General features: G+C 41.9%; 1 protein-coding gene across 4 annotated transcripts in view; it reads right to left on the bottom strand.

Annotated features, from left to right (window-relative positions):
* Positions 1–19,032, bottom strand: part of rpgrip1 (RPGR interacting protein 1) — a 52,268-nt gene extending 33,236 nt beyond the window's left edge. For all 4 annotated transcript variants that reach the window (XM_017696152.2, XM_017696153.2, XM_017696155.2 and 1 more), the window contains exons 1-5: positions 18,741–19,032; positions 18,071–18,169; positions 7,889–7,939; positions 4,091–4,208; positions 3,644–3,849 (exon numbers count right to left, since the gene is read on the bottom strand). In XM_017696152.2, the coding sequence (XP_017551641.1) occupies positions 3,644–3,849; positions 4,091–4,208; positions 7,889–7,939; positions 18,071–18,155 (460 nt within the window). In that variant the 5' untranslated portion in view covers positions 18,156–18,169; positions 18,741–19,032. The remainder of the gene's footprint in view (positions 1–3,643; positions 3,850–4,090; positions 4,209–7,888; positions 7,940–18,070; positions 18,170–18,740) is intronic.
* Between the last annotated feature and the right edge of the window lie 861 nt (positions 19,033–19,893).

The raw sequence follows: 19,893 nt of genomic DNA, 5'->3' as shown, positions 1-19,893 counted from the left end.
TCTATAGGTGTGTAAACTGACTGTATCCTGCCTGTTGCTCCATAAATATACTAAGTTCACCAATGGAAAGGTCCACCATAGAACCACTGCTTACAAGGTATTATCCATGTGGTAGACCACTCTGCACAGCAGTGACACCAACATGGTTGTGTTATATTAGTGTGTGTTGCACTGGTACAAGAGTATCAAATTCACAGCATCAGAGAGTTGTTTCTAAATACTTTATACACATTAGACTGCTGAAAACATGTAGAACTGAATTGCGGCGTTATAGACATGTAAAAACATGTATGGCTGTAAAAATCCAATAAAGCTGCTTGACGGAGTGATTTATGTGCGTTTGTGTCAACTGAAGCACTGTTAGGGGCTTCATTGTAATCCATACTGGCTAATGTGGCGAGCTAATGAATATAGTTACATTAGTACTAAACTGAAGCAGATTGGCTTCCTATTTTTCAGCTTCTTCTTCAAATTTTCCTGTGCCACTTTACAAGGTGCAGTAGTAGTTATATTCTGATGAATAGGAAGCTGAAGACAAGCTGCACCTTTCCTGTGATTGGCCGTGGTTTCAGAGCCTTAAGTGCCTCCCGAGTTTCAGAGCAGAAAGTAACGTTACCGCTTATTTTTCATGAATTTGTGGCCTAATTTAATATACTTGCTGATCTTTTTAATCATTCAAATTTGGCTTGGTGGTTAGTAACACATTTTTTGTGTGATCTGACAAATTGAGACCACATACTTATTGACAAACTCAGACCACATATTTATGTCTGCTTTGCACAGACGTTTATGGTTTGCCAGCAGAAACCAACCTTTAAGCTAACCTTTAGCAATGGGATGAGGTTTCCTGACCCATATTCATGGTTGTGTCAATGGGTTAAGGATCTAATGAAATGGCCAAAGTTACAGTGGCCGTACCATAGACTGTTTATAGGTCAGCCTCACCTGAATACTGACATACTCCCTATTTGCACTCTGACCCCTCCCCTGCAGCTCATTTCACCCGCCTATTTAAGGACCTTCAGTACACTGGCTCATTGCGATGTATTGCCAATTTACCTGCATACCAAGCCTTGATACTTCACTGTTGATGCTTTTGGATTGCCTTGACCCTTTTTCTGTCTTTGACTCTGCTTCTGGATCTCCCTTTGGTGCTTTTGCTGGTTTTGACCTTTTCTAGTGTTTTTGACCTTTGGACTGTTTTTTTGACTCTGATTCTGGTTTTTGTGTTTTGGAGTAAAATGGATTGTGGATTATAATCAGTCTGGAGAGTCTTCCTTACATGCACTTTGTAGTCATGTACAGGACCTTGAATACCGAGATTTGTCAGATAGTTTTGTGTATCACTGAGCTATTTAATGCATAGCCAACGACAAGGACATTAAAATGCAAATGTTCCAGCAGTTACTTTCAGGCGCCTGTGCTGGTGCTGGTGTTTGTCCCAAATATGGGACTAAAAACATTTCATGCTTGGGTCAGTAAAATAGAAAGTTATAGAAACAGTGCCATTTAACGCTCAAAGTCACAGAAATTTCAATCTACCCCCTGAAGTCCTGAAAGTGGGTCAAAAGACCCTTAGTCCAAACTGATGATTCTGATGGCTCCAATTAGCATCCTTTCATTTGCAAATGTGGCCATTACCTGAGGAATCTGCAGGGGGACCCACAGTCTGCCTACACACAAACACCTCTCATCCCACTCTGCCCAAATTCTACAGACAGGTTTGAGTGAGCTTGTTTCAAGAAATGTACAGGAATTGGCAGCAAGATTATTCACAGGAAAAAAAATCTTACAAAATCAATAGACACATTGCAATTTACATATATGCATTTCTTAGTTGAATTCTATTTACTTCATATCTTAGTCCTTAGTCAAAAACATGAAAAAATATTTCTCATTCTCATTCCTTTCTTTTTATTTTCTTTTTGTCGTCCAATACGTTTTTTTTATTACTCAACATATTTTATGCTCACATATTCTTTCCCCTTTTGTTCTTTTCTTTTCTTTTTCTTTTCTTCACAAAAAAATACAAGGTTTTGTCTATTCATTCTTTTAATTTTTTAATTTTACCTTTTTCTTCACCTGCTTTTTCTTCTCCTGTTCTTCCCTTCCATTTCCTTCTTTCTTTTCTCTACATTGTTATATGTATGTATATATGAATATTATTTGAAAACTGTTTGACCATGCTGGCTAGCAAAATAAGCTGGCCAATAATAATATATGCTGGCTAATAAAAAAAGCAGGTGAAGAAAAAGTTAAAAATAAAAATTTAAAAGAATAAATAGACAAAACTTTTTTTGAAGAAAAGAAGGATAAGGATGAAAACTGTTTGACCATGCTGGCTAGCAAAATACAGAAACATAGATTAGCTGGGGGTAGGTTGAATAGTGTGTTACCTGCAAGCCTATGTATGCCAAAAGAGGACTGCTCTAATGGTTTGGTAGAAGGAGGGGGCATGTCCTGAGCATGGTGGCATGGTGGTGCACATTTTGAACAAATTAAAGTTGATTTAAATTAAAGTTTTTTTTTTTTGTTTTTCAATTGGTTTGGCTCATTTCTTGAAACCGAGGTGACATTCTCAAAACACCATGTGAAACACAGCTCAAGAGACTTTTTTGGGCATTTTGGGCATTTTGAGGGAACTGACAATTTGTATAAAACACACATTTTGTTTTGAAGCATACATAAAGTGTATGGGGGAGATGTGACCTTTCGCTGCTGATCGGTGATGTTGTGCTGCATTATACAGGTCATTTTGCCAAATGTACATATAGTTTGCAAAACATACAATCTGTTTCAAGAAATGTGCAAAAGTTTTTAAAAAAGATGTGGAAGAAGTGGGTTCAAAATGACAGTTTAGAAAAAGAAAACAAATTAATTGTGTTGATCCACCTCAACCTCTTGCAAAAGGGTGTAAGCAAAATAATGTAAGTTGCTCCTGAGTGTCTGTCCACCCCCCAGCTGCATTGTTGTGCAGGGGACAGGTGGACCAGATAAGCTAACTTATGGAGCTAAATTTTGCCAAAAGTTTGAAACAAACACAAGAAAATACACAAGCAAAATGCTTAGTATCAGTATGTTCAAAATATACTGCAAATAACACACAAATAATGACAGTTATTTGAAACTAATTTTTCAAAACCAAAAGATTACTATTAATTTTCACTCACTTTGATATAAATGTTTTACTCCTTTTTTACTCAATCTTTGTTTCATTTTGATAAATTATACAGGATCTCACAAAAGTGTGTTTCTCCTCTGACCTCTCACATCAACAAGGCATTTTCCTCCGCACAACTGCCGCTCACTGGATATTTTCTCTTTTTCGGACCTTTCTCTGTAAACCCTAGAGATGGTTATGCATGAAAATCCCAGTAAATCAACACTTTCTGAAATACTCAGACCAGCCCATCTGGCACCAACAACCATACCACGTTCAAAGTCATTAAAATCACCTTTCTTCCCCATTCTGATGCTTGGTTTACACTTCAGCAAGTTGTCTTGACCACCTCTACATGCCTAAATGCATTGAGTTGTGGCCATGTGATTGGCTGATTAGCTATTTGTGTTAACAAGCAACTGAACAGGTGTACCAAATAAAATGACTGGTGAGTGTATGTCTCCTCTGCTGTGCTATTCTTACCAGTGCGTGGTCGGTGGTGAGATCGTCCAGTCAGACCCAGGATCTGCTGTTTGGCCACGTTAAGTTTGCTTTGCAGTGCCTCCTTCTGGCTTTCTAGAGTGGCCACACGAGCTTCCAGTTCCTGAATGGTGTCTTCTGTGTCAGCTTCTCGTCCCCCAGCTGAGCCTGGATGCCCGTACCTCAACCTTAACACCTTAGTTGACAGCCTTAGAGAGAAAGATGGATTTCATTTTTTGAATTGCAACAACTTAAAAATCTCAGCTGCCTCTTTATATTGTGTGGGCATTTCACAATGAATGCACCAATAGAAATGCATTAAAAGTACAGGAATAGTGCTTGATTTATTATCACAAATTAAATGTTAAGAATGTTTTTTTCATATGTGATTTGTGAATGAAGAAATGTTTGTGTAAAGACACACTTTTTGCATGCGTGTTTGTGTTTTACCTGCATAGTTTCTTCTCTTGTACACGAGTGTGTTGTTTGAGAAGTGTGTTTTCTTCCTGCAGACGAAGACATTGATCCTCAAGCTGTTCCCTTGGTACCTTGAAGACATGCTGACGATCTGAGGGAGAGACACACACAGATAGAGCAGGTGAGACACACAAACTGATCAATGTGTGAAATCTGTGCTTATTCAAAATAGCATCTGAAGTGCATTATCCTGTGCAATAAGACAATGGACACCAACCCTTGTCCTGGAGATCTATCTTTCTGTGAAATCTAGTTCCAACCTCAGTCTGCCAACTGTGTTCCAGCTAATTTTTGTGCAAATGCAAATAACTATGCTTAAATCAAACTTATTTTATCAGAAAGATTATTACTTATTTTCTCTCAATTTGGAATGAATGTCAGTTATTGTGCCAGTCTTTGGTTTATTTTTTTTTTCTATTTGCTAATTTTGCCATTACATTTTTTGCTTCTGACTTTTGGCACATTTTTACTTAGCAGGTGGTTCATCAGAGGGCACCCACAAGCGAGGCCTAAATTAAAGGGGGTGAGAAGAGTTAAACAACTAAAAACAAAAAATACCAACAAATAGGTTCTAATCATTTGTCTTGGACTTTATGTTAATTTTGGAAAAAGAAGACTGTATTTCACTAAAAAGTAAAGAAAAAACATACCTGTATAGTTTCTTTTTTCTACAGCCAACAGGTTTTGGGCAGTAGCAGCAAGCAGCTCAGCTACTGAGTGCTGATTGACTGGACAGTTCTTCATGCACTTGTGAACCGCTTCATTCAAAACATCTATGGTTTATCAACAGTGGTGGACATAGTACACAAATCATGTACTTGAGCTAAAGTAGAGAGACCCAAGGTAAAACATTACTCCAGTAAAAGTAGAAGTTCTTCCCTTTAGACCTCCACTTGAGTAAAAGTACAAAATTATTTGGCTTCAAATGTACTTAAGTATCAAAAGTAAAAGTACTAAAAGATTAATTATGGCTCCGATGTCCTATTATCGTTTTTGTAACAAGACTCACTTCATGAACTCATTTCAGGCGAAAATACTCCAGCGTCTCTCTTGTTAAACCAGTTTTTAATAGAATGTCATTAATTATTGACGCTGACGTCTATTAAAATGATTATAAGCATAAAACACTGAAGGCAAACAGTTTCCATCAGGTAGAACCGAGTGGATCTGAAATCACGTTTTACAAACAAGCAAAGTTTCAGTTTAAGATTTATTTGTAACTCAGTTACAAGTTTAATAAAAACTTGCTTTCAACACAGGTTCAGAAAAGGTTTTCCTTTACTTTATTGATCTTTAGGTCTCTGTTCATAAACATTAAATAGCCCAAACTAATTTACTATAAAATGAAATCGTATTTGTATAAATTCAGAAAAAAGATGTGTCAGTCATGACTGCATGTGTGTACATATTTCTATATTGTGCTCTATTTACACAAAGTTAGGTTAGTTCATCATTTAGGTAGACGTACATGCTCCCAAGTTTTTACGCTGCTGCACTGACATTGAACTGTGTGTTTGCACTGGATTGGTATGACCAACAGGTCAAAACAAGCTCTAAACAAAGTGACCGCTGTGCCCTGATTGGTGCTCTTGCTTTGCGCTTCTTTCCCCTTGACCTGTTATGTTTTTATGCACACATAAACCAAATGGAACGACAGATTCAAAATGTAGTGGAGGAAAAAGTAAGATATTTGACTTTGAAATTTAGTGGAGTGAAAGTAAAAAGAGCCCAAAATGGAAAAACTTCAGTTCAGATACATGAAAAAACTACTTAAGTACAGAAACTAATTACATTTACTCAGTTACTGTCCATCACTGTTTATCAATGTTTTATGATGTCCTATTTTCAGGAAATGAGTGCACTATCTATAAAATGTTTAAGCATTTACTGTACAAACTATGATGGATTTTACTGAATGCCAATTCTGTTCTTTACACATCTTCTAGCTATACTACCTTTAGGGTTTGCAGACTCTTGTGCAAACTAGTCTAGAAGTGTCTTCTAGAGTTATTCCAGAGGCAAAATATGTATCAGCAAAATCAATAAATAGAAAAAATGTACAGAAAACACATTTGGCACAAAATTAATAGTTTTAACTATTCTTTGCCTTACGAACACCTGATCCGAAGGAATCAATGGCATAAACACAGTAAAGAGTGTAAAATGCCACTGATTGCTATGGCTATGGCTTACTCCCATGAAATAGTTGACAGACATTCACATTATATTAGTACAAATATATTTAGGAATAAATTTGATATGGTTGGCCATTACATTCAGGGGTTAAAGGCTGTTATGTCAGCTATATCCGCTTTTCTTGTTTCTCTTCACTGCCGATCACCGAAACCGGTTCTCTATTTCAGCACACCCGTTTCTAGAATGCTGCTGCTCCAGATCAGTGTCTTCATATTTAAAAAGTGAAGAAACATTACATAATTTAAATAATGACTACAGTTAGCCCTAGATGATTACTGCTAGGCTCATTAGTACTAGCAGCTACAAACCTGAATACTACAGCTTTGTTCAAAAACTAAGTTTATGTTCATCCTTCCATCCATCCATTTTCTAAGCCGATTCTCCGTCAGGGTCGCAGGGGGGTGCTGGAGCCTATCCCAGCAGTCTTTGGGCGAATGGCAGGATACACCCTGGACAGGTCGCCAGTCCATCTCAGGGCAAAGTTTATGTTCATCAATTTCCAAATTAACAATTAGATCATTTCACATAGGATGACAAAGGGCTCTAAGCAAGTGTTACACTAACAAGAAGGAGATAATTTCTCATAGTATCAGTGTTAGAACCATTTGATGGTTTTAGGTTCTATGGTTCGACCTCAATACCAAAGCTGTGAACTTGGCCAGAAGCCCTCCGTTCTCCTGAGAGTCCAGCCAGCTGGGGGGAACTCAAATGACCACAGAGACTCAGCCTGTACTCAGAAGGCTTTTCCTGTTTATTAATCAGAATAGCAGAGTTTATATACACACAAATGGCATGATCATCGCATAGAGTTATAGGTTGACAAGGACCCCCAAGGACGTTTATGACATCCGGGTACATGGATCCTAAACAACAGATAAGAGTTAGAGCATTGCTGATCGGATAATGTTGTCACTATGAGTTACAACTAACCATATGAACGCACAAAAATGAGCTGAGGCCTCTGTGTGACACAGGCCTGAACCCCATAGGTCATGATATAGTCATGATCAATAGTGCATTGATCAGTATGCACAGACATTAAGATCTAACAGTACCCCCTTTGATTCCAGAGGAATCATAGAGTCAGTGCATACGATAAAGTACAGATTAAGCAACATCAGTGTACATAACAGAATGTGTTCCACTATGTTGGGGGCACTTCATGGCTCATAAAGTTGGCATGAATACATGTTTAGAAGACCTGTCAATCCAAATCAGTTGACCATTAAAGATTGCAGATGAACACCTGACAAAAATTAGTAATACATTTATATCAAAAGTAGTTAAAATATTTAGTTCTCTTCAATTAACTTTAAGTGTCTTTACTTTTTAAATATATTTTGGACATTGTGATATTTAACTTTTTTTTGTTTAACATATTTAAACATCCCTGAATGACTGGATCAGATTAATTAATCTTAGTTAAAGGTGGGGGGCAGTTTGTTAGATACAGGTTGGAACTAAACTGTGTAAGAAAGAAGAGAAGGCTCGTTGACCATAGCAATAAGATATTTCTTTAGCCATGTTTCCTGGAATGTAATTTGCCCCTGAAGTGCACCCAGATGCATGCCTTACCTTTAATTTTCAGCACTTGTGGTGCTCTCCTCCAGGACCTTGTGTCTTGTTCTGAGTGTTGGACAAAGATAACACACACAGTGTAAAGGCACAATGCAAATGCATCTATGAACACCTGGACACACACAGTGAAGGAAAAGAAGTAAACAAGTCTTCAGATATTTTGCAAACAGAATGTTTCACTTTGTTTGTATTCTTAAGAATAAAAATGTATTTAGACTCTATATTAAAAAATAAATTCCAGATGTTGATGCTGCAATACAAAAAAACTCATCCAAATTGCACCTCATGTCATTATAAAAGATGCTGCTGATGGTTGGGAAGACTTGACTGAACAAGTAACAGTCATGGTAAAGTTCAAGGGGCTTCCTAAAGTTCTTAAGGACATAATGATCAAACACTTGAATAGAAAAAGGAGCAGAGACTGGGGCAGTCGTAGGCTGGAGGTTAGGGAACCAGCCTTGTGAAAGGGAATGTTGCAGGTTCGATCCCCTCAGCCAATAGCACTTGACTGAAGTGCCCTTGAGCAAAGCATCTAACCCCCAACTGTTCCCCAAGTGCAGTGGATAGGGCTGCCAACTGCTCTGGGCAAGTATGCTCACTGCCCACTAGTGTGGATGTATGTGGGTGTTTCACTGCATGGATGGGTTAAATGCGGAGGTCTAATTCCTCTGTGTGCAAACACAGTTCCTCTCCATGGATCACCACCTTATCGTGGCGGAGGGGTTTGCGAGCTTGAATGATCATAGCCATGTTGTCTGGAGCAAAAGCTCCTGGTAGGGTCTCCCATGGCAAACTGGTCCTAGGTGACAGGTCAGACAAAGTGTGATCCAAAATTCCCCCTATGAAAATAATTAAAAACCAGGACCTGTGTACCCTGCCCGGAACAGGGTTACCGGGGCCCCACCCTGGAACAAGGCCTGGGGGAGGGGCTCGCCAGCGAGCATCTGGTGGCCGGGCATTTACTCATGGTGCCTGGCCGGGCCCAGCCCAAAGAAGTTACATGAGTCCCCTCTCCCATCGACCCATCACCAATGGGAGGGGCAGTAGTAAGGGTTCGGTGCCTTGTGGATCGGGCAGTGTCCAAAGGCATAGGCCTTGGTGTTCTGATCCTCGGTTGCTGAAACTGACTTTTGGAACTTGGAATGTTACCTCACTGGCGAGGAAGGAGCCTGAGTTGGTGCGCGAGGTTGAGAGATACTGGCTAGATATAATCAGGAACACCTCAACACACAGCTTGGGCTCTGGGTCCAATCTCCTTGAGAGGGGCTGGACTTTATTCTTTTCTGGGGTTGCCCATGGTGAGAGGCAACGGGCAGGTGTGGGCTTTCTCATAGCCCCCCGACTCATTCCCTACGCCTTCGGGTTGGGGAATGGGTCCTGACTGCTGTCTGTGCGTATGCACTAAACAGCAGTTCAGAGTACCCAGCCTTTTTGGACTTCTGTGCAAAGTTTGTCCATCATGAACACCATGTTTGAACACAAGGATGTCCATAAGTGCACATGGCACCAGCACACCCTAGGCCACAGTTCAATGATTGACTTTGTAGTCGTGTCATCGGACTTGTGGCCATGTGTTTTGGACACTCGGGTAAAGAGAGGAGCTGTGCTGTCAACTGATCACCACCTGGTGATGAGTTGGATCAGGTGGTGGGGGAAGATGCCGATCAGAATTCCCAGGATTTGCTGGGAACGTCTGGCAGAAGAACCTGTCAGATTAATCTTCAACTCACACCTCCGTCAGAACTTTGACCAGATATCGGGGGAGGTGGGGGACATCAGAATGGGCCATGTTCCGCTCCTCCATTGTTGAAGCGGCTGACTGTAGCTGTGGCCGCAAGGTAGTTGGTGCCTGTCGGGGCAGTAATCCTCGAACCTGGTGGTGGACACTCCAAGTGTCAAGCTGAAGAAGGAGTCCTACTGGGCATGGTTGGCCTGTGGGACTCCAGAGGCAGCTGACAGGTATTGACAGGCCAAGCGATCTGCGACTTCAGTCGTCGCCAAGGCAAAAACCCAGGTGTGGGAAGAGTTTGGTGAGGCCTTGGAAAGTGACTTTAAGTCAGCTCCGAAAAGATTCTGGCAAACCATCAGACGACTCAGAAGGGGAAAGCAGTGTGCCACTAGCACTGTATATAGTGGAGAAGGTGTGCTGCTGACTTCGACTGAAGACATCATTGGGCAGTGGAAGGAATACTTTGAGGACCTTCTCAATCCCACCAACACGTTCTCCAGTGAGGAGGCAGAGTCTGGAGACACGGGAATAGGCTTGTCCATTGCTGAGGCCAAAGTCATTTTTAAGATAGTTAAAAAGCTCCTTGGTGGCAAGGCTCCAGGGGTGGATGAGATCCGTCCCGAGTCCCTCAAGGCTCTGGATATTGTGGGGCTGTCTTGGCTGACATGCCTTTTCAACATTGCATGGACATCGGGGGCAGTGCCACTGGATTGGCAGACTGGGGTGGTGGTGCCTCTTTTTAAAAAAGGGGACCAGAGGGTGTGTTCCAAATACAGGGGAATCACACTCCTCAGCCTCCCTGGTAAGGTCTATGCAGGGGTACTGGAGAAGAGAGTCTGGCTTATAGTCAAATCTCAGATTCAGGAGGAGCAGTGCGTGCTCCGCCCTGGTCGTGGAACACTGGACCAACTCTTTACCCTCTCCAGGATTCTGGAGGGTTAATGGGAGTTTGCCCAACCAGTCCACATGTGCTTTGTGGATTTGGAGAAGACATTCGACTGTGTTCCCTGGGGTATTCTGTGGGAGGTGCTTCGGGAGTAGGGGGTACATGGCTCTTTGCTACGAGCCATTCAGGCCCTGTACAAACAAAGCAGGAGCTTGGTTGGCATGGCCGGCAGTAAGTCAGACTCGTTCCCAGTGAGAGTTGGACTCCGTCAGGGCTGCCCTTTGTCACCGATTCTATTCATAATTTTTATGGATAGAATTTCAAGGCGCAGTCAGGGGACGGAGGGTGTCCAGTTTGGTGACCTCAGGGTCATATCACTGCTGTTTGCAGATGATGTGGTCCTACTGGGGACATCAGGCCGTGAACTGCCGAGTGTGAAGTGGCCGGGATGAGAATCAGTACCTCTAAATCCGAGACCATGGTTCTCAGGCGGAAAAGGGTGGAGAGCCCTCTCAGGGTCAGGGATAAGCTCTTGCCTCAAGTGGAGGAGTTTAAGTATCTCGGGGTCTTGTTCATGAGTGATGGTACAAGGGAGCGGGAGATTGACAGGGGATTGGTGCTGGGTCAGCAGTGATGGGGGCTCTTTACCGGTCTGTTGTGGTAAAGAAAGAGCTGAGCCACAAGGCAAAGCTCTCAATTTACCGGTCGATCTACATTCCCACCCTCACCTATGGTCATGAGCTTTGGGTAATGACCGAAAGAATAAGATCGCGAATATAAGCGGCCAAAATGAGTTTCCTCCGCAGGGTGTCTGGACTCTCCCTTAGAGATAGGGTGAGAAGTTCGGTCATCCAGAAGGGACTCAGAGTAGAGCCGCTGCTTCTTTACAACAAGAGGAGCCAGTTGAGGTGGTTCGGGCATCTGGTTAGGATGCCTCCTGGACGCCTCCCTCGTGAGGTGTCACAGGCAAGTCCACCAGGGAGGAGACCCCAGGGAATACCCAGAACATGCTGGCATGACTATATTGCCCAGCTGGCCTGGGAGCGCCTCGGAATCCCCCCAGATGGATGGATGGATGGATGGCAAACACAGTTGGCTAATGGTTCTGAATTCAACAAAGACATCAAACATCCCTATCAGTACAGCTGGTTTTATAAAAAAAAAGTGGAAAGTTCATGGAACGATAACTTTTCATCTTTGGACAGGTAAGCAAGCAAGATTTCGCAATGCTCTCCTTACACACTGATAAGGAAGGTGAGAGAGAAGTGAGCACCTCCTCCAGCTCTTCCAGAGGGATACCGAGGTGTTCCCAAGACAGTCGAGAGATATAATCCTATAATCCTTGATCGGTAAATTGACAGCTTCGCCTTCTGGCTCAGCTCTCTCTTCACCATGACAGACCTGTATAGGGTCCGCATTACTGCAGACACCGCACCAATCCATCTGTCAACCTCTCACTCCATCCTTCCTTCACTCGTGAACAAAATCCCAAGATATTTAAACTCCTCCACTTGGGGCAAGAATTCACTCCCGACCTGGAGAGAGCATTGCACCCTTTTCCGACTGAGGACCATGGTCTCAGATTTAGAGGTGCTGATTTTCATCCCAGCCGCTTCACACTTGGCTGCAAACTGGTCCAGAGAGAGCTGGAGGTCCTGGCCTGATGACGCCAACAGGACCACATCATCCGCAAAAAGCAGACGTGAAATCCTGAGGCCACCATACTGGACACCCTCCGCCACTTGGCTGTTCCAAAAAAATTGTGTCCATAAAAGTTGATGAATAGAATCAGTGACAATGTGTCCAGTTGGACAAAAGAGTCCAACTGGAAAGCAACCTGACTTACTGCCGGCTATATGAACCAAGCTCCTGCTCCGTTTGTACAGTGACTGAATGGCCCGTAACAATGAACCCCTCACCCCGTACTCCCAGAGCACTCCCCACAGGAACCCCCAAGGGACGCGGTCAAATGCCTTCTCCAAATCCACAAAACACATGTGGACTGGTTGGGCAAACTCCCACGCACCCTCCATGGTAAGGATAAAAAGCTGGTCCAGTGTTCCATGACCAGGGCAAAACCCACATTTTTTCTCTTGTAGCTGAGATTTGATTATCGGTCAGACTCTCTTCTCCAATACCCCTGCATAGACCTTACCGGGTAGGCTGAGAAGTATGATTCCCCGATAGTTGGAACACACCTTCTGGTCCCCTTTCTTAAAAAGAGTGACTACCACCCCGGTCTGCCATTCCAGGGGGACCGCCCCAGATGTCCACACGATGCTAGAGAGGCGTGTCAGCCAAGACAGCCCTACAACATCCACAGCCCTCAGGAATTCCAGGTGGATCTCATCCACCCCCAGTGCTCTGCCACCAAGGAGTTTTTAAACCACCTTTACTACCTCAGCCCGAGTGATGGACAGACCCTCGCTCGGTGTATAAGCACAGACAACAGTCAGAGCCCGTTCCCCGGCCTGAAGGCGCAGGATAACAACCCTCTCGTCCACCGGAGAAAACCCCAACATACTTTGAGTAAGCCACTCCTACCTGTCGCCTCTCACCCTGGACAACTCCAGAATGGAATAAAGTTCAACCCCTCTTGAGACAGTCTGTTCCAGAGCCCCCGCCATGTGTTGAGGTGAGCCCAACTATATCTAGTTGGTATCTCTCAGCCTCATACACTAGCTCGGCTCTTTCCCTGCCAGAGAGGTCATGTTCAATGTTCCGAGAGCCAGTTTCAGTAGCCGAGGATGGGAACACCAAGGCGCCCACCTTTGGCCACCACCTGATCCACCTGTTAAGCATTTTATGCTAATGCATATTGCCACACTGAGCATAGAATTATTTTTCTCCATTTGTATTCACCTCTAAAGACTCCATGCATGGCACTGCACAGAACAAAGATCACTGCCACCAAAACAATGCAATTATTTTTTTTTGGGTGGCCAACACTTTATATTTAGTTTTGGAAATGGCCATACCTCACTACTAAAAAATTATGATGGATAGTAGATTTCTAAGCAGTGATTGAAGGAAAAAATAAGAGGAAGATGTAATTATATTGTGTTCAGATATTACACATGGTCAACTAGTCAATAAGACTTCAGCAGACCCAGAGATGGAGCTGGGCACTGGGAGAAATGGAAGATTTCCTGGTCGTCTGGCCTGTCAGCTTACTTGGACTGCCTGGCAAGATGATGTTACAAGGTGTGGTGAATTAAATAACACAGTACATCCGGTATCCTGAATCATGTCTTGTTGATGTGATGTAGCATGTAAAAAAACACTCCTTACCCACTAGCTATGCAATAAAGCAAGCACCTTGGGAAACACTTTAGACGGTACTCTGCTCGTTCGCAAGTGCCACTGCGAGCTGCCTATAGTTCGAGTGAGCCTTGGGAACGGCCAAGTGGGTTCTTTTTCTGTGTGTTCCTCCAGGTTGGAGCAGTTGTCCCCAGCCCGAGTTCCTGATCCCGTGGCCGCACCCTGCAGCAAGCCTGATCCCGTGGACACTACACGTGACATGCCTGACAAGCCCACGCCTCCGTACCTGCCGGCAGTTGCCGTGGATGTCGTTGCAGGCTTGTCTGTCTCCGTGGACTTGTTGCAGTCTCGCCTGCCTCCATGGACGTCACAGCCCCTTTGTTCCAGCCCATCCCACCCCCGTCTGTGTCTGCTGTTCCCTGTGGGCCTCCCGTTTCTCCTGTGTCTGCTGTTCCCCGTGAGCCTCCTGTTCCTCCTGTGTCTGCTGCTGTGTTCCTTTGTTTTTGCCTTCCTCTGTTCCTGATGTTGTCTGGTTCCCGTCTGTTGTGTCTGTGCCCGTTCCTGTTCCTGTGGTGGTTCCTGTTCTTGTCTCTCCTTCTGTTTCTGTTCTGGTGTCTGTCTGTGTGTCCGTTTCTGTGCCTGTGTCCGTTTTGGTTCCTGTTCCCCTCTCGTTTGCGTGGTCTGTCTTGTGTTCTTGTTTTCCTCGTCCTGTTGTGCCTCCATTTGTCTCTCGTTTGGCGTCGTTTTTCATTCCATTTTTCATCCTCCTTCTGTTCGGGTTTTGTCTGTTCCTGTGTCTGCTGTTGTGTCTCCCGTTTCTGTGCCTGTTCCTGCTCCGTCTTCTGTTCTGTGTTCTCCATCTGTGTCTGCTCCTGTTCCGCGTTCTTGTGTCTCCGTTCCTGTTTCGGCTTCTGTTGTCCCATGTTCATGTTTCCATTCCTGTGCCTCCTTATTTTCCTGTTTTAGTTTCCGCTCCTGTTTCTGTGTCTTTGCCGTACTTTGCCGGTTTCCTACTGGTTCTGCTCCTTGCTTCTTGTTTCCGCCCTTGATTGTTTCCACCTGTTTTCCACCTGTGTCTTGTGAACCCTCGTTAGCCTCCTTGTATTTAAGCCCTGTGTTTTCCTTAGTCTAGTGTTGGTCTTTATTTGATTGTGTTTGATGTGTTGGATGTATTGTATTGTATTCTCATGATGTTTGGTTCTTGTTTGAGGTTTTATGTTCATTTTGTCATGTCTGTCCCTCCTGCTGTCCGTATCGGCTGTTTGAACCTGGACCGTTTTGACTATGACCCTGTATTTGCCCAAAATAAAATTCGCTTATCTCAGCGTATGCGTCTGCAACATCACTGCTCATCGTCACAGTCTAAGTAAATATTAACTCATCACACATGAATTTATCCAGCCTCACTAAAATGATGTGCAGTTATGTTAGCCGTGTTATTTTGGTTTTGTAAAGAGAATATTTAGCGATGTGACTATTTAAATCTACCTGTTCTGTGATGGTTTGCTCGGTTGATGGGAGGAAACCTATTCCATTGTTTCATTTGACTCATAAGTGAATTATCCAGCACTATCTTGTTTTACTTCTGCTTTTTCAGGTGCATGTGATCTGTCCTGTTCACAGAACTGCTCTGCCATCTAGTGTGGGGGCCCAAGTTCAGAAGCCCCATTCACAAAAGGGCAAAAAGGCAATACAAAAAGCGTGGACTTTTAATTTATTATGTGACGGTGAAGTGGCTGCTCACTGGTAGTGAAGTGACCGTTCAGTTGGGTTGCTAATATAAGTGGCCATGAAGTGGCGGCTGCTAATAAAAATTGCTGTGAAATGGCTGCACAGTGGCTGTTTCCTGCTGCTACATAAGGTGCCACTTACGCCCATCACCCAGATTTTCAGTTCCACCTAAAATGATGCCTGAGGCGGCAGAATGTAACCGCTGCACCAAGGTGGAAGGGCAAAATTAGAACAAAAAGCTGGACTCTCCAAATTATCGATGTGCAGAGCTTTATTTTACTGCACGAAAAGAAAAAAGAAAAGCACTAGAAGAAGCTGCTAGGTGTTCAAATTGACTGATTCAGTCAGCAAGGGAGCGACAGGTCAGCCATGTAAAAACCATTTTGTTGGTTTAGGTTTGTTTTGGTTATGTTTTATAGCCTACAGCGTCTTCACCTTAGTTAGCTAACCAGCAGTTAAATATTCTCTTTAGATGCTTCACTGGACCTCCCGAATTCACAAAATATAGATATAAACTTTTAAAAGTACAGTTTTGCCAATGAGTACGCAGCAGTTTGATTGTTTGTGACTATGGGAGACATGTCTTTTTACAATACGATACGATTAACATAATTAATATAATTAACACTTTTAAATAGTTATATTAAATAGTTATGTCAGCACCTAATGCTGCATTCTTTTTAAATACTGTATGATCAAAATATTATGTACACCATCAAGTGTGTATATCAATAAATCTGGTAAAAGCTGGTAATTAAGGAGTGGGCAATTATGGAGGGTATTTTGTATTACCTTAAACATACATATAAAATCCCATCCTAAATGCTTGCTCATGCAGATAGTAGCTGTGAGTATGTGTGTGGCCTGAAGTACTGAAGAGATCTTGAAAAAACATTTCCTGCTTTTTCTTGACTGTGTTAAACAGCGCAGATGTATTTTTGTATGTATTTGTTCAAATTCACTGTAAGTTGCGATTTTTTACTCATGTGAAAGGGAAAGGCTTTTTCACAAACTCGTGTATCATCTAGAATCCCAGGTTTACTAGTTATAAATATGACTGTCAGTCATTTCAGTGGAAACTACAAGTGGGGAAAATGGTATTTCCCAGTTTCCAATACAACTCAAATGCAGTATGTTTTGCATGTAAAGTTACACCCATGAGTCAAAACAGCTATTTGGATATTGTCATTATTATCTGCAGGTGCACCCTTAAAACCCATGGGATGATCTGGGTCTGCCTACCCTCCATGCCAAATTCCTGTGCTAAAAATAAACAACATGATGCATGTCTAAAATTTGCACAAAAGCATTTAGACATATCAGAACTCTTTTAGTGTTGTGATTCCTGTCAGACAAAACAAAAGTAGAACTTTTTCTGTGACAATAACTCAGTTTGTCATGTTTAGAAAAAGAAGGATTGCGCTCATGACCCTAAGAATAGCATACACATAGTGAAGTATACAGCGGCTTCTCTGCAAACAGTACTGGGGATTACATGTATTTAAAAGAAAACATGAATGGAGCAATGTAGACATAATAGAGGACAATTTATTCTCATTAGCCAAGGAACTGAATCTGAGGAAAAGATGGATATTGCAACAAGACAGCGAGCCCAAACATGCCGCCAAAATAAGTGGTTTCTAAAAAAGAAGGTGAAGCTGCTTGCATGGCTTAGCCCATATTCTCAGTTTTTAAAAATTATAGAGGATTTTGAAATTGTGAGTCAACCAAAGGGACCTTCTTAACATTAGGGAATGGAAGACAGATTGTCCTAGGAATTAGGACAACTCAAAGCTGTAATTCACAACAAAGCCTTTATAGTATTTGCATACAGCTGTTATTAATTTGTGGTGTCTCAAATATGTATCAGACATATTTTTGTTTATGCTTATGAATGCACACATTCACTGGCCACTTTATTAGATACACCTGTTCAATAGCTTGTTAACACAAGTAGTATCAGTCAATCACATGGCCACAACTCAATGCATTTAGGCATGTAGAGGTGGTCAAGACAACTTGCTGAAGTGCAAACCGAGCATCAGAATGGGGAAGAAAGGTGATTTAAGTGGCTTTGAACGTGGCATGGTTGTTGGTGCCAGATGGGCTGGTCTGAGTATTTCAGAAACTGCTGATCTACTGGGATTTTCATGCACAACCATCTCTAAGGTTTACAGAGAATGGTTTGAAAAAGAGAAAATATCCAGTGAGCGGCAGTTGTGTGGACGAAAAAGCCTTGTTGGTGTGAGAGGTCAGAGGAGAATGGGCAGACTGGTTTGAGATGATAGAAAGGCAACAGTAACTCAAATAACCAAACAAAATCTCTGAGCAATGTTTCCAAAACCTTGTTGAAAGTGTGCCACGAAGAATTAAGGCAGTTCTGAAGGCAAAAGGGGGTCCAACCTTTTACTAGCAAGGTATACCTAGTGGCCGGTGAGTGTACAGTACAGTGTCAAAAGACATTATGTGTGTACATTTGGAACGTAGATATTTGTATTGAAAGAATACTAAATGAAAAACAGAAATGCCAAAATATTTTATTCTTCATGCTGTACACAACATACATACACACCTTGCATGGCAGGCATGGGTCCTCCTCTCAGGCCCACATCCCTCACTGGAAGGTCCCCTGCTGTTTCATCCACAGTCAGTGACATTTGGATAGTTTGTTCTAGTCCACACAGAAACAAACATGACACGTTTCCATTTAGAGACTCCTATTAATAAAACTTTTACTGTTAAACTAATTTTATTAACATCTACAGTTGTCATATTTTGATTTGATTTCACACATGGGTTAAGTCTTGGACTAAAGTGCAACACCAGTGGTGATTCATTATTGAAGAGTTTAGACTTATGCTTAATCTGGGTCTAGGGAACTGGCCAACAGTGAAGATACAAGTACCATATTCCAATGCCTCCATGAAACCTTGACTTTGCAGGCCAGTTCCTCTCAAGTTCCTAAACCATTTTAGATAATAATTCACTGTGTGTTGCAAGAGTAAACACTGGTCATTCTTAGTTCTGTCACATTCAAAACAAAACTTATATAAATAAAGCTTTTTTGTTGATAGAGATAAAGAAGTTTTACTTATATCTCAGTCAAGGATTTTAGTGCGGAGGAAAGGGGGTTACACAAGGAAAATTGGAGAAAGGACAAGAGAAGCATGGATGAAGAGAGAGAAGGAAATGATACCATAAAAAGGGTCTTGGTCTCAGGATAAATATAAAGGAATACTTACTGAAAAATGCTCCTTAAAAACTAGATGATGATGATGACAACAAAAGGGATGTTTGAATATAATAATATAATTTTGTTCTCTGTCTGTCTCTCAGCCACGTAGCTAAGTCAGTCGCTGCTAATCCTTCTGTTCTCCTTCCTCTCATTCTCCTTTCCTCTCTGAAACCTGCCTTTATTTATCTGCTCCTTATTTTCCTGTGCTTGGAGGTCATTGTATGCTTCTTCTCTCTTCTTTGAGTTTAAGGCAGTATATTAAATCTCTTTTTCCCTCCCTAACAAAAGATGCAGATCCATTGCCCCCAATCTAATCTGCTTAATCTCTCTCTCTCTCTCTCTCTCTCTCTCTCTCTCTCTCTCAGCACTTCTTACTTCTGTATCAGGAAACTCTTTTTATTCGTATGTGAATCAGACAGAATTGACTGTATATCTCTCATTTCTTATAAATTGTTAAAAAATGACTAATCACTTAATTCTGTTCCATTTTTACTGTATACATTTGCATTTAATATTTTACTGTGTATATTAGATACCTGTATACCTGTAAATACAAACTTTTCTGTAATTGGTTGTACCTAAATAAATCACTTTAATAGGTCAGTCTCACTGGTTGTAGTGTTGTGACATGCTTGTGAAGAAAAAGAACAGAAGGTTGGTGTAGATAATCAGATTACAATGACAGTGGAAAAAAGAAGGCTTAACGTGGTTGTGTATGTGTGTGCGTGCGTGCTTGCACATTCATGGGGGAGGTGGTTTTGAAAGTTTTGTGAATGTATTTATATCACTGGGTGTTTTTTTGTGTTGTTAAATTAGCCACATCTCTTACAGGTGTAGTTTCAATACATTCATCACACATAGACCTAAATAATAGTTTTTTATACAGACTTTATTTCTGTAAGTAGCTCAATAAAAGATGTGTCTAACAGGGTAACATGGCAATCATTAGTGATTCCAATGATCAAAATGAAAATGAACCTTATTTACAGTACAACAGCTTTGAATTAACATTAATGAACACCATTTGTTACAACCCCAATTCCACGTTGTGTAAAACATAAATAAAAACAGAATACGATGATTTGCAAATCCTTTTCAACCTATATTCAATTGAATACACTACAAAGACAATATATTTAATGTTCAAACTGATAAACTTT

This window comes from Pygocentrus nattereri, chromosome 24 (assembly GCF_015220715.1).
Source record: "Pygocentrus nattereri isolate fPygNat1 chromosome 24, fPygNat1.pri, whole genome shotgun sequence".
NCBI classification, from domain to species: domain Eukaryota; kingdom Metazoa; phylum Chordata; class Actinopteri; order Characiformes; family Serrasalmidae; genus Pygocentrus; species Pygocentrus nattereri.
Note: the sequence above shows the minus strand (reverse complement) of the source record. Positions and strands in the feature narration are given on the sequence as shown.